At 39.7% G+C, this 15,999-nt stretch overlaps 1 protein-coding gene across 1 annotated transcript in view; it reads left to right on the forward strand.

The window, feature by feature from the left end:
• Positions 1–7,019, forward strand: part of cacna2d4b (calcium channel, voltage-dependent, alpha 2/delta subunit 4b) — a 63,313-nt gene extending 56,294 nt beyond the window's left edge. The window contains exons 34-40 of the mRNA XM_030765239.1: positions 3,888–3,940; positions 5,480–5,535; positions 5,784–5,804; positions 6,005–6,122; positions 6,482–6,597; positions 6,751–6,833; positions 6,927–7,019. Coding sequence (XP_030621099.1) covers positions 3,888–3,940; positions 5,480–5,535; positions 5,784–5,804; positions 6,005–6,122; positions 6,482–6,597; positions 6,751–6,833; positions 6,927–7,019 — 540 coding nt within the window. The remainder of the gene's footprint in view (positions 1–3,887; positions 3,941–5,479; positions 5,536–5,783; positions 5,805–6,004; positions 6,123–6,481; positions 6,598–6,750; positions 6,834–6,926) is intronic.
• Positions 7,020–15,999: the final 8,980 nt, after the last annotated feature.

Genomic DNA, 15,999 nt, shown 5'->3' on the forward strand with positions numbered 1-15,999 from the left:
TGCTCTTGTTTCAAGTATCATGATTGCTGGTGTGTGTTTGATTGGTCCACTTGTTTCTTTTCATTGCCGTTTTTAATCGCTTCCTTTCGCATTGAAATAAATGGGAAAGTTTTACAGCTCTGGTACGACGAGGGTTTGCACACAGCGGCAGTCAAGAGTTGGATTCCATGATCTTTTGCTCGCAAAATGACTATGTTTAATTTAGAGGTATTAATGTGATTGCTGAATGTAAGGAGTCTGACGATTGTCAGCAAAGTTGGTGATCTGCTCCATAAACATCCTGACTTAGCTAGCGCGTCGTTGTCTGTGGCTGAGAATCACTGGTTCTTTGCAAAATGAACAGAGCTTTTGTTACGGGTGCCAGGACTGGAATCGCCATAACAAATGATTTGTATTTGTTGTTGTTTGCCTCTCTGAAAAACACAAATGTTTCAACTAAAAGAGTTGGGACGCGAACCACCATTTCCCTTCCCAATTATCTCTCTACAGCGTAGAAACCAGAATGTAGTAAACATTTAAGACTCTCCCTAATGCATGGTGTCATTGTTACATATTCCTTCTTTCACTTAGCTTACACACTCATTCAATGATTCATTCACTCACCTCACACATTCATTCATTCATTCTTTCTTTTATTCATTCATTTATTCTTTCATTCATTCATCTTGCACAGATTCAGTCAGTCAGATTCAGATCAAACATTGAAAATGTTGCTGTTCAAAATACACAGTCGAACTCATAAAGCGTTCAATTTACAAAGTGATGATCGCCATTTTGTAATAATGCCGCCGTATGCGGCTCTACACTCTCATACTTTCATACACTCGAAAATCAACACTCACTCTCACTAACTAAACTCATCACACGCATGCTTCATAACTTTCACCCTTGAGAAGCAGGTTTTTGGTGGTTTTCACGGTATACTGACCTGAAAAACACAAATGTTTCGACTGAAAGAGTTAGGACGCGAACCACTCTTTCTCTTCCCAATTATCTCTGAGGAGAGGGCGGAAACCCCCGCCTTAGGAAACCTGGGTGCAACACCTGCTGGGTTAATTGGTTCCGCTCCTCTCTTTCCGGCAAAACTAAGGCCTAATGCCTGCGTTTGTTGCTTATAGTTAGCAAAAAAAAAGAACTGAATGAATAAGGTACATCAACAATACTTAATTTAACAATATTTATAAATAAGAAATACATATACATATATTTTTTTTTAAGAACACAAAAGTTCTCTCCTATTTTAGGGTGCACCACACTTTTAGCAGGAATATTGCTCTCGTTTTAAGTTTTATGATTGTTGACTGGTGTTTGTTTGATTGGTTCCTTTCTGTTGCCAATCGAACCACTTATTTTTCCTGTTGGAAGTAAATAGAGAAAGTTTCCCAAAGGAGTGTACTGCCTACGGTAGCGCAGTGGGTAACGCTGCCACTTCACGACAAGAAGGGTACGGGTTTGATTCACGGCCGTGTGCCCATGTCTTTTCTGTGTGGATAATGCAGCAGCGCCATCACATTCGCATTTTCTCATGGAAATGCATCTCTAGTTCTTTCTATTATCTAAATGCAGGATTAAATATACAGATGAGTGGTCAGAAATATCTCTGATTCCAATCCTACAGTCCTTAAGTCTATGCCTGTCTGAGCTAAAGTAAAAAAAAAAAAATCAATCCTTGAATGCACACCATGACTCGTTGAATAGAATGTGAATTGTTTTTCTGTTGGGTGGAAGTCCCTCCATACATCAGTCATTCCCAACTCTATCAACATTTTCAGTCATCCTAGCATTAGGAGTAAGCCCCTTTAATGTGTTGAGTTTGGGCTGTATCTGGACATTCCAGCCTCCTCCACATATTAGAATTCCAGAGGACTCAGAAGCAATCAATTGAAAGATTTCCCTAAGACAAGATTTGTCCTGCTCTAGCGGTATATACACATTAAGTAGAGTTACTTCTTTCTGATCAAGATATCCCTTAACCAAAACATATTGTCCCTTTTTTTCGCATAATTCAGAGATCACTTGGAAATTCACTCTGTTAGAAATTAGTATCGCTTCCCCCCTCTTTCTCCCCTTCTTACAGGATGAGTAGAATACATTTTTGAAGCCTATTTTTTTAACTTTTCATGTTCTGTGCAATTGAGATGAGTCTCCTGCCAAAATATTACATTTTTCCCTTTTCATCTTTGCAATATCCTTACCCCTCTTAACTGGATTGTGCAAGCTATTAACATTAAGGGTAATCACCCTATATTCTTGACATTGCACTTGATCTCACAGTTAACACAAATAAGTGAGCGATATGCTATTGGTGACCATACTTGAACTATTCTTGAACTATAAAATGAACGCAAAATGAACACAAAATGACAAGATAAAGTAGACCAACGAGACAAAAAACTCAAATAGACCTCCATTTTGAAATAGTAAACCACCTCTTAATGTTGGGAGGAATAGTCCAGTTATCCACTAGAGCCCCCCTTCAGTGCAATGTATAATACCCCCACTTCAAGAGTATATTCTGTGCACCAAATATTCGTCTACCAACATCTCTTACCCGTACGTCGGACAACTATTTCTCTAAATATAGGCTAAGGGTAATCCCTTAGAACCATCAAACAAAGATTTGGTCTCATGCAAAAAAATGAGAACTTGTAATTGTATAATCAATCAAGTACACTGAACAGTCTCATTAGGGAGGAAGGAATCGGTGATTAACAGGCAGCAGGTACCATGGGTGTCCCATTACTCTGTATAAAAGTCCTTAAGAAATATCCCTAACCAGTCTGATATCTTGCTTACCCAGTCCCTTGCTCTTGCAGTATAAAATCGTTTGTCTGCACATCACCTGCTGTTTGCACTATTTTTAAGTCTATCCTGTTTGACGGAAACTTCGCAATTTCTCCTTGATTCGTTCTTGGGGAGTTTGCCGGTCGGCTCCATTCACTGATCGCTGCCTGGCAAGCCTCTGCATCCTTTCCATGATTTGGGACTCTGCAGACCTTTCCCGGTCGATCGAAAAACCCCTCTGCTTCAAATCCTCTACTGCCTCTGCTGCGTTCCCGTAGGTTATCGTCCTACTGTCGAAGAACACACGTAGCTTGGCTGGCGGTGGTATTTGGAATCTTATTCTTTTTTCTTGAAGAATCTTCCTAATCTTTGCGTATGCCTTCTTTTTTGCTAGCGTTTCTGCAGGGTAGTCATGGTCAAAATAGATCCTTCTGCCACTGTGGTGAATCTCTTCCTTCTTCTAGGCAGAGTGTCACACCAATTGCTTAGTTTTGAACTCTTGGAAATATACTACCATTGGCCCGGGCTGCGCCTCTTTGGGTGGTTTGGGGCCGAGTGCTCTATGGCATCGCTGTATTCTAAGGTCAACTTCCGGGAGGGGTTCCTTTCTGATAAAACTGTCAATAAACTGCAGCATATTGTTTCCCTCAGATCCCTCTGATATGCCATAAATGCGGATATTGCTACGTCTCAACGATGCTTCTAAATCCATCACTTTCATTTGCATTTTCTCCTGGGTTTCTAATGACCAACAGTACCTCTTTAATCTCCGCACTCCATTCTTCGATTTTGGTTATCCGCTCCTCGGCTTCACCCACTCTGTCAGTCGTATTTTGAAGATCCGTTACCGCTTCACCCAGCTTCTGGATTGGATTTCCTGGCCATAACCAGTTTGTGTGTGTGTGTGTGTGTGTGTGCACATGTCCGCTGCACAGGCTCATGCAGTTTAATGCTCATGGTGTTTATGTTGTGAACCATGATAAGAATGGTGAGTTTTATTTTATCATTAAAGAGATCCAATGTCTGTTCTGATGATGCAACATTTTGATTGATCTGTCCCCACTTCTCTTCTTCTCTCTGTCTCTTCCTCTTCATGAGTGCAGCCTCTCTACAACCTCATGGCAGCTCTCAAATGGATTTTTTCCAATGCATTAATGTAAGTTGAGCTGTTGTTGGCTAATAATGAGGTCTCTTACCCTAACCCTAACCCATGGCTCCAGGGATGGATCTACACGCAAGTCTCTAAACCTGATTTGGTACCACTTTAAAATAAAACTACCCTCATAAAGGGTTCATAAAGGACTTACAATTATGTTATTAATTAGGTTGAAACTTTATAAATAATTCATAAACAATTATAAACAAGTTATAAAACAGTTTTCCTACATTTATGTGGGTTCACCATTTGATGAAAAGTTGCTGCTGCACTTTTCATCAGTCTATTCTGTTAAATCTCAGATCTTGCTAGTTACTTAGCTTACTTTATCTTGTCCCTTTATCAGTGAGCATGTTAAACTGTCAGCTTCACCTAATTTTAATGACCATTTATGTATTAGTTACTGACACTATAACTGCCGAAAGGGAGCCTTATTGTAAAGTGTAAAACACATCACTATTTACTAATGAGTTACTAACATTTATAACTTATAAGGGGAGCCTTATGGTAAAGTGGAAAACGCATCACCATCTGTTGATAAATTACTAACATTTATAACTGACAAAAGTCTTATTGTAAAGTGTAAAACACATCACCATTTACTAATGAGTTGTTGGGTTTTCTCTAGATGAGAAAACCCAACAACCCAACGATGCCAACCCAACAATGACACTGCCTTTTATTTTGCAACAGCATAAACCAGGAAGTAACAAACATAACATGCTGACACGGTGGGAGGGAAGTTCATGCAGACAGTTACATTTATGGTGCACCGATAACATTAGACTATCACAAGAATTAACAACACAACACAAAGACTACATGATGAATATGCACTTCTACTAGCCACAATGGGAAACATAAACTGAACAATAGCGAACTGGGGTTAAACAACAGTCCATTGCCCCAAGGCATGCTGGGAACTTCCACCCATCTACCTCCCAACACACATCACAATATACCACTTTAATATGATAGCATATGTCATATCAAAACCCATGATGATAATGAGGATGACTGCTGATAGCGTGCTGAAAATGTCAAGGTAAACAATATTGCCAAAGCCCTGGCATATGAATCTGGTAATCTGATATGAAAATTTGATATGCCAAATGAAATTTTTTGATTAAGATATGCTAATGGTGGTTAAATGCTAGTAACGTATTATCAAATGTCTGATGGGGCTGAGAGATATAAATGCTGGCTGGTGAAGAAGACAAAGGAAGCTAAATAACCAGTGAGTTCGGAGGCTTAACAGTACAGAAAAATGTGGGATCAATTAGGTGACTGTTGCGCTTTTTATCTAACATTTTATAACAGCTTATTAATGATTTATAAAGTGTTTACAGCCTAATTAATAAATTAATTATAAGCCAATCACAAACCCTTTATAAGGGTAGTCTTATGGTAAAGTGGTATCCCTGATTTAAATTTAAGAATCAGATTCAGGAATCAAACAAATAGAAACCGATCTGAAATATAAAAGTTTGTTTTTAAGAACTGAAGAGTGGTGACCTCTGACCCCTCTGTATCTTTCAGATTTTTGTTGGAGTTTAATGTCTGTGGTGTGTGGCATAGCGATTATGTGGTGGAAGGTATGTCAGTTAGTCATAATGCTCCCACAGTGCTGTAATTCATCAGGAAACACAGCTTTTTTGTGTTCTGCTGCCATCTTATGTCCTGACATAAATATCGTGATTTACACCATTGTATTCATGTATAAACATCCATCATATTCACATGTTCATGTTTCGTATGTAATGTCTCTCACATCCTCATCTCACTCTCCCAATCACTGTCTGCACTGCCCTGCCTTGCATGCTCTCACTGTGTCCCCACAAAGCCAAGCCCATGTACCACGCATGTAAGTACTACAGGGCTTGTTATGATTACCCTGTGTGTTTGTCTCCTGATGATCTTTAGAGAGAATTTTAGTGATATTACCTGTCCCCTGCTGGCACATAAGTTTCGAAGGTTTAGGTCCTGTATGTGTCTGTTAAAACTCTCATATTTTGATTTGTGTGAGTGTGTGCATCAGAGAAATAACTGTGTGTCACTGATCAGCGCACAAGCAGAAGAAGACAGAGTCCATGCAGCCATGTGACACTGAGTACCCTGGCTTCATCTATGACACCACTATCAGAGAGACCAACAGCATCATCAAGTGTGGCCGCTGTCAAAAGTGAGTGTGTCACAGACACGGAGTGATCAGTCAGAGCAGTGCAGCTGTGTGTGTGGAGATGAACTAAATGACATGTGTACGAGCAAGTCTGCAGACTCAGTGCCACACCGTCTGCTGTCAATGAGTGATCTAACCAATCACTCACTCTTCTCCAACACAGCTCACCACTAAAGCATTTTAGTAAAATCAAATAATAAACTAAATGTATACCTGAGCACTAAGAGTGACCTTAACACATGTAACACAAGGAAAAATAACAGCTGGTATTCATGTGAGATAGAAAATAAAAATGTGTAGTTTATGTCAGTGATGTTTGTGGTTGAATGCTGAATATTTCTGTGCTCTGTGTTATGTTTCAGAATGTTTGTGCTCCAGCAGATTGCCAACAGTAATCTGGTTATGCTGGTGGTCCAGGCAGACTGTGACTGCTCTCGCCAATACTCTTCCATTACCCTCAACCCCAGAGAGGTCAAATATATCCTGATATATCACGGCCGTCATATTTAGTCCCTGTACTACATACTGCTTATTTTGTTTGGAACCCCGTGCGCTGTCAGGTTGCTTTTTCCTGCTGTGGGCAAGGGTATAGAGATAATAGAGAAACACATTCTCCTTAACAGCACTGAACATAACGCCACAGTGAAGTGCAACAGAATGAAGTCTCAGAAGATTCGCAGGCGGCCAGAGTCTTGTCACGCTTACCATCCTCACGTGAGCCTCCGTTTCAATAATCCTCATTACCTACGTCTCTGCTTACTATGTTTATTATAATGAAGAAACATGTCGAATCATCTTTCATCACAGGAAAATGCAAAGGACTGCGGTGGAGCCTCAGAGATTTCCCTGTCCGTGGCTCTGTTCTTCGCATCACTGATCACTTCCCTTGTACTCCGCTGACGGGAGAAGGTGACCAGTTTAATTCCTCCGACAAGACTGCCAGACTGACTCTGGACTTTTACCACTTTTTCTCTCAGAAGAAAACATGGACAACTTATAGCCCATCATCTGACAAACCAGCTTTTTAACTAGAGAAATACAGAAAGTACATTCTAGCTTTTTATTATTTTAAAATTCCTTTGTTATTCTGTATAGCCTCTTTTTAAAACTACATTTTATTCTTCCTCTTAAAAAGTAACAACTTAGTATTTAAACAAAAGGCTTGGCAGGCTTCCAAAAGGACTGCATCCTGACCTCTAATGAAATATCAAGGTATTGCAACAGGATTGCATGGAACTGAATGGACACACTGAAAGAGAGAGAGAGAGGGTGTTTTCACACTTGGTCCCTTTCAGCCCTAAAAACAAACTCAGAGTGATTAGTCAGCGTTTTTGTGGCCAGAATAAAGTTGTATCTGAGAAAAAGTCATATTACAAGAATAAAGTTGAAATATTACTAGAATGAAGTCATAATTTAACGAGAAAAAGGTTGTTATTTAACGAGAAAAAATCATAATATTATGAGAGTAAAGGAGCAATTTAACAAGGAAAAAGTCATAATATTTACAAGAATAAAGTCAGAATTTTAGGCTACTTGGTATTTTAGAGGGGAAATATCAAAAGAGTAGCCTGCCTCCTGTGTTAAGATGAGGAACATGGAGCATCTTGTGAATTTATACTTTAGTATAGGCGTAATGTTGCAATAATCCCTGATACAGTGCTTATTGATTCAGCCTCTTTATTATCTTCTGTACACTCTTTTTCAACATGACAGATACTCCCTCCTGCTTCCTGTTCCCCTCATGCTTCCCATTCTTTCTCGCTCTCTAATGTCCGTTTCTGTATTTCATAGTGTAACAAAGATACAACAATAGGTTTCACAAATAGCAAAATACTTCTAGCATAATACTTTTGGCACATCAGCACCACATTATCATAAGTATCAGGACCTCTTGCCCATTTTGTTGGTTGCTGATAATATATTTCCCTAAAACTAATGGGGTATTTTTCTCAGAATCTTACGATTTTATTCTCGTAATATTATAATTTTTTTTTTCTTGTAGAAATACGACTTTATTCTTGTAATATAATGACTTTATTCTCGAAATCTCAGAATTTGTTTCCTCTTAATGTGGCCCTAATACTCTGTCGTATTGGTAATGGTACACTCTAGGATTTTGTCCTGTAAAATTACAGTGAAGTACTGGCAGCTGTGGTCACCAGTATTTTATTTTATTGTGTTTTTACAGTGTCACTACTGTAACTTATTTCTGAAGTGAAGTACTGTTGTAGTTATTACACTACTGTGCAGTAGAATTTGAGGTTTACAGTGAAACACTAGCAGCTATGGTCACCAGTTTTTTTACTGTAGATACCGTCTACAGTACTGTAGATACTGTCTACAGTATCACTACTGTAATTTATTTCTATAGTTAGTAACTGTAAACATTATCACAGTACTGTGCTGTAGAGTGTAAGGTTTACAGTGAAATACTGACAGCTGACAGCTGTCACCGGTACTTCACTGTATTTTTACAGTGTCACTACCGTGATTTATTTACACAGTTCATTACTCCATTCATTTTCTAAACCGCTTGTCCTAACTGGAAACGCGGATTCTAAAGCCAGGTGTAAATGGACATACTTAGAGCTGTCCACTTGTGATCGGATCTTAACGCAAGGTTAAGATGAATCTGACCTCCAGACACTCTCACTCACTCAATATCTAAGCCGCTTATCCTAATTAGGGTCATGTGGGGTGCTGGAGCCTATCTCAGCCTCATTTGACAAAAGGCAGGGAAACACCCTGGACAGGTCCATTGCAGGGCAGACAGACAGACAAACACATTCACAACTTGGGACAAGTTATTATCTCCAATTCACCTGACTTACATGTCTTTGGACTATGGGAGGAAACTGGAGCTCCCAGAGGAATCGAACCCACCACACCACAACTTACTCCCAGAACTCTGCTCAAGTGTTTGGCAGCTTGATTCATTTTAGTGAAGTGATTCTTTCAAACAGCTCAAAAAACTGAACCGGATTTTTTCGGTTTTCAAGTTTTGATTCTTTTGCACTTCGGTATGTTTCCTCACTAATTTCTTCAGCTTATAGCACTCACTGAAGCTTTACATTGAACGCAAAAGGCCATGTACAAATCTAATGTTAATAAAATAATTACTCAAACTTAATGTATAATTTCAATAAAGCTGTTTATCTCTTCTTTGCTAATGTTCCCTTTATATTTAAATTCATGAAAATTTACATACTCACCTATATTCACTCAACAGTCAGTTTAACGAACATGTCCTTAAAACTCTTTCTATTTATTTTTGAACAAATGGCGCTGTTGTTTACTTGTTGAAAAAAAGTTTCTATTATCAAATTTTTAATCCGGTACCATAAACCAATATGTCTCATTTGTTAGCTGCACAAAGGTTTCTATTTCGTCGCACAAAGGCGAGAGCCTGCATGTCTTTCAGCTTCTTACCTCCTTGTTTCCAAACTGTCAAAGAAGTATCTGCTAGCTAGGCCTTATGGGATGCTGGAATGATGTTACCACTGAATCGACAGAACGACCCAGAACATGAGTTAAGTCTTCGGGTAGAGTCATATGCGCTGCTGCATGAACCATTGAACGCGAGCTGAGCCACGAATTCAGGTAGACTCATCTACTGCATGAGCTGTCCAAGTTCGAACTCGTGCTTTTGAACTCGAGCTATCCGAGTTCGAACTCATGATTCCAAACTCGAGCTGTCCAAGTTCGAACTCGAACTTTGAAAGTCAGGTTTTCAAACTCGTACTTTCGAACTGGAGCTTCCTGGCCAAGGAGCTGCAAAAGGCTGATGGTCGAGACACCAGAGCAGTTTAAGTCAATTCAGATCCCTTTGCTCGTAATACAAAGATTAAAAATAATTACTTCACTGGGGTAAATGTAAACACTTGTCAGTTTAGTACGATAATTGGTCTATTTTCATAAGAGCAGGACATTACTGTGACCTACTTGTTTGAGCGCATTCGTGCACACTTTCTTGGTCTTTGTTAATTGTTATTGGCCCATTGCTGTGCACACTACGTAGTGATGCCAAATGTTTCCGACTGATTGCATGGAGTAGGTTGGGAGCAGCTGAATTAGACAAAAAGCACGACTCAGTTGTGCTGGTGAACTGGTACGAACGACTCGCTAAAAAGAGTTGTTCAAAAAGAACGACTCGTTTGTGAACCACTACTCTGCTCAGAACACATCTGTCAGCTTATGCTGTGAATCGCACGCCGAGTGAAGCCTTGTTTTAATTAGCATAAATTATAGGCCTGTCTCACAAATTGGGAAACCAGATTCACAAATGTAATTTTAATTTCTCAGTATGATGTTACAGACCTTTTTGTTGGTTTCTAGAAAGGAGGATGAATGATGATTGAAAGTCAATTGTTGCATGTGGCTCACTGCTGTACTACTGCAAAAAAGAAAATTTTGCATTGTACCATCAACTTTTACAGTAGCCTGCTGTTAGCAGTCAATCTTGTTTTAGGCTCCAAGAAAGCAAACCTCGTAATTGAATAGCCCTGTGGCTTTGTTTTGCTAGGATAATGAAGCTTTAGTGCACTGTTATTAGGAGGTTTACTACTCACTCTGAGTTAACTTTAACTAAACCCACTCTTTTCACTTTCACTAAACCCGCTCTCTGGAATACCCCCCTGAGAGCTCCAGAGGAACTATAGTGTGATCAGAAAGAGGACTGAGGCCCCATCAGAGATGAAGTAGACCAGAAAGAGAACTGAGTCCTCTTTGAAATTACTTAATATCTACATCATTGTCCTATTAACACTCAGCCTATCCTTGTCATATTTTTTTCAGAGCACTCATTCTAAGATGTTACACCTGAGGTTACAGCACAAAATATAATTTCTTCACTGATATGCTCACCCCTCTCCCCCCAAAAACAAAACAAAGCAAAACAAAACAACACAAAAAAACTTTGAGTACAGTCAAGCCAGCCCATCATGAGTTGATGTCATGTCTTGTCTACAGGTTATTGAGAGTTGTAGGAATGACAGGGGCCAGCTGTAAGCAGCTAACTGATATTGAAATCACCCTCTCTCTCTCATTGTGATAACAGTGAAGGCAAGAGGTGAATATGGTAAATAGTTGCGTCAAGGTCAATAAAACATATGTTTGAATTTCACACCTAACAGTCTTGCCATGGCCAACTCATGTCAATCACAATATGCCAGCATTTCATTAACATGTAATAAAACAGAGCCCAAGAGCTAATGAAGATCAGCATAGATCAACAGTGGTTACAGGTACCACTGGACTTGGAATACAGTACAGAACAACCAGGCCTTATTATTATTACCTTAATGGCTGGCTCCATTTTTTGTTAATTTTCTTTCACAATAATATTTCATTTGGCAGCCATGGCCTAAAGGTTAGAGAACCGGGCTTGTGACCGGAGGGTTTCTGGTTCGATTCCTAGGACTAATATCCACAGCTGTGTGCCCCTGAGCAAGGCACTTAATCCAAATGCTCCCCGGGCGCAAGAAATGCTGCCCACTGCTCCTGCGTCTGGTGTGTGTGTGTTCACTACTGGTGTGTTGGATGGGTTAAATGCAGAGGACAAATTCACTGCTCGCTGTTCACAGTGTGTGTGTGTGCAATTACAGAGATTTACATTTTTACATTTACATGGAATGTTTTATAGTGTCTCTATGGTTGCGAATTCTGCCGTTGGTTACATGGCCCATAGAGTGTAAACGCGATAGGAACTCTAGCCTTGGTGTTTGTAGCCCAGGCCAAAGTTCCAGGGCTTACGTTCCTGGGTTCATAGCCCACAGTGTAAGTGGGGCTAATGCGTGCTCTGAAAAAAATAAGAAAAGTCCGCTCTGTCTGTAGCATTTCTATCATCATCTGTTATTAAAAACAAGCCCTCCATCAATCATCTGTCATTAAAAACACCCCTCCAGCTTCCTTTCTTGGGCTTTTACTTATATTCAAGACAATTAAAGACACATTAGGTGGTGATTTTCTTACAAGGATAGTATGTTAAAATGGCCTGAAATCCTTTGTCAGATGACGTGTAATCACCATTTAATGGTGACCAGTCTGGAGGCTAGGTGGCCTGGGTCGCTGTGTGATTCATGCATTTTTCGGGAATCCACTCTTGGTCAGACATTTGAACAAGGTAAGACAACCACCACGCTACATTTCACACATCGTGCTGCATTGTGACAACTTCTTTCTATTGTTCAAAAGGTGTGTCGATGGCCTGCTGCTTGGGGGACAGAGACTACCTGTGTCTGCGTTACCTGATGACCCCCTATCCTGACCCACAAACAAGGGCACAAATAAAATATAGCATGGCTCACAAAGGGTCAGGATAGAGATGATATTTGGGGTCATCAAGCACGCTTTGCTTATATGCAAGGCTTGCAGGCGTGTCCAGAGCAGGCATGTGAAGTGGTGGAAGCATGTGTGGTGCTCCATAACATTGCCACTATTAGAAAAGAAAGAGCACCATGCCAACTGCCAATGCCACCAGATGTAGTGGAGTCAGTGATGGATTACCGAACAGGAGGAACCATCAGAGAAGCCATCACATTAAAATTATTCTTTTTTTGTGTATGTATTTATTTCTTGGCATTCTCCCTTTTCTAAAAATTAAAAGAAAAAAAGTTGCAGATGGTAGAGACATATTGATCAAAGGGTGGTCAATGTATAGCAAAACCTTTTTGTCATGTTCCAATTTTTCTATTTCCAGTTTAAGGTTTGTTTTTTTTTTTATTTGTAGCATTTTTTCTGGCAGTCAACCTCAAAGATACGCTTATAGAGCTACCGCACATTGTCAGATCCAGCCTGCACGGCAAAACACACTGAAAGAACAAACATGGCATGCAGGACTCGGCATCATTAGTGCTACATATGGTCAGTATGAATAATCCCTTTAATAGCAAAGGAAAAGCCACCCTTTCGGTTCTCTGAGAGGCCTGAGAGGAGAGGAGAGTGGTTGATTTAGCTCCTCCTGAAAGACAATAATGCGACTGCCAACTGACCAAAGCTTTTTTCTCTTCAAGGTTCATTCTTATGCAATAATACATGTATGACTGGAAATATCAGCTCATGACAATTTGCCATACATTGCCTAGTATTAGCCTATGTTAGTTACTGTTAAATAGACATAAAAGTACAAGTGATGAAATGAGTCAGCCTGGATGTGTGTGTCAGACATGGCTGACATTGTGTCCTCACCCAAGTCCTCCTGAAAAAAAAAATAAAGAGAAAAGCTGTTAAATTGTATCAACATGTCAGCATTGATAAATCCACAGAGCTCCTCAGCTATTTCCACACTTACCTCTAGCTGAGAGTCAGATGAGGGGCATGCTGATGGCTGGAGCAGATCAATAGTATTTCTCTAAACTGTACATAAGACAGGCATGTGAACTACATAAAGTGATTTTAAACCGGGCAGTCAAAACGATTGATATGACATTACCCTTTACATAACAGGTGGACATTGAGCTGACATCAGGGTCAGAACTGACAGCCCCCTCGACCCCCTCCATTATGGGCCTTCCTCTATTGTTCGCCATTGCCAACCCCCGCCTGTGAAAATGTAGCAGGAGGTGGCCCTCCTCCAGTTTTCACTATCTCTGCCTTTTTTTTCTGTTTGCTGTGAAGACATGAGTAGGCTATTATAAGTATAGGCTACGCACCACATCTGTACTCAATATTAATGATAAGAAAGTTAATACATACCACTTGATAGAATATTTTTATATCACATCCTGCCTTGCTGCCAGGTGCGCTCTCCACTGAGGTTGCAGCTGAAATGACTGTTAGAATGAAGTTATTTTTAACACAATAGCATTACATTCCTACAGGTAGCCTTACAACCTAGGTGCTTTAGGGAGTAGATCTTAATTCATTGACAGTGAGTGGTCAATTTCAGAGATGTAGCCCATGTGTAAGCTAATGTTTTCACATATTTAGATAAACTATTTTACATGTCCTCACATCTCAAATCATATTACAGCATTATTAATGTGCATTATTCAGGGAGAAAATATGGAGCACGAGCCATTATGCAAAAACTCTGTCTGCATTGCCCTTTTATGTGAACACGCACAAACTCCGATTAAGTTGACATCGAATCATCAAACCAACATCTTAATCATCTTTGTAGTACCATTTAACACCAATTCAGGCAATTAGAGTTTGTCAGCAGGGCACGGTGGGTAGCGCTTTTGCCACACAGCAAGAAGGTCTCGGGTTCAATTCCTAACCAGGTGGTCAGGATCCTTTCTGTATGGAGTTTGCATGTTCTCCCCATGTCTGCGTAGGTTCTCTCCAAAGACATGCAGGTGAATTGGAGATGCTAAATTGCCCCTTGGTGTGTGTGAGTGTCTGCCCTGCCATGGACTAGCACTGGGATAGGCTCCAGCACCCCCCGCCACCATGATAAGCAGCTTAGATAATGAGTGAGTGAGATTTTCTCAACCCTGACTTTCCATGATAACCCCAAGTTAAAGCCGAGTAGGTTAAACTCCCTTTGTAGTACAGCCCTCTGATCTCACTTCCCCGCTGTATATGCAAATAAACACGTAAATCATTTCCAACACGTTACCCCTTTCATTAAATTTCAGTTTTGGATTTTTAATTGGAGATAGCTTAAGACATGTGAGATTTCAGACAAATTTGGTTATTGATTGCTGTTTTGGGACATTAAGGCACGCTAAGCTGTTTCCTGATAATGGGCATCAATGAAGAGGAAAACGCTTAACGTTAGATAACGACCACACTCCTGAGATTTCGATTTTGACTTTTTGACAGGAGGAGGCGTTTCTGACAATTAAGAGATGTCCGAGTCTTAAGAGATGTCCGAGAAAAATTTGGTGATTATTGATCGCAGTTTTGGAACATTAAGCCACGTTAAGCTTTTTCACATGTTGTTTTTAATCGGCTGGAGGCATCAATGCACTTCCCATGCCTAGTCTGTTGGAATTTAAAAGAAGAAGAAGGAATCAAAACGCAGGATGCATCCAAATAGTCTTTTTTGCTTAGGAAGGTTCCTAACTGATTGAAATGACCCCGAAGTATCTAAGTGGTAGCCATGATAAGAGCTGTTCGAATTCTCTAAATGCTAAGGAAACATGCTTCAATGCTTCCTTTCCTATCTCCTTTAGCATAGGGTACACTGTACCATCATAATCAGAGATAATTTCATCCCACAATTCTCTGCAGTAGCAGTATTTAAAGCGATGAACCATTTGGCCGTTCATGACAACACGATTATGTGAATGTAACAGTAACCGTTGGACAGTGACAAGCGTATCCTTGACACGACACAAAGATTATCTGGCTGAAGTTTTCTCATTTAATGATTTGCTGATCCCATACAAGTAAAATAAAAAATAAATAAAAGTAACATGACGAAGCGATGGTGTCGGTCAAAAGACGTATATCCTCTCCAAAATATTCTGAACAGTTTCTTACAATTTTTGACTATAAAAGGGTTTCTCACGCAAACCGCGTCGTTCTCATGCATTCTTACTTAAATTCTTAACAGAAAACAGTTAAAATTCACAATATGAACTTAAATAATTTACTAACAATTTTCCAAATATTTCTTATTAAAAGTTAGTCTTGAAATACAAGCATTAGTAATTGCAAAACAAATTAAATTCTATTTTCTAAAAATGGGTCCGATCAACATGACCGATAAGGGATATGAGACGTTTATAGCCAGATGATGTTTTAATTTCAACATGTTTGAAATTTAAGAGTGATGGTATGTACAACTGTAGATTTGGAGGCCTAACATGTTATGCCTATCTTGCAGAAATTTATCAATTACTTTCCTACAATACTGGAATTCATGTCGATAAATGTGAGCAGATAGGAGGGTGAGCATGAGCAACCATTCGTTTCACTTTTGTGATTGGTA

The sequence above is a fragment of the Chanos chanos genome, chromosome 2 (assembly GCF_902362185.1).
Source record: "Chanos chanos chromosome 2, fChaCha1.1, whole genome shotgun sequence".
Lineage (NCBI taxonomy): Eukaryota > Metazoa > Chordata > Actinopteri > Gonorynchiformes > Chanidae > Chanos > Chanos chanos.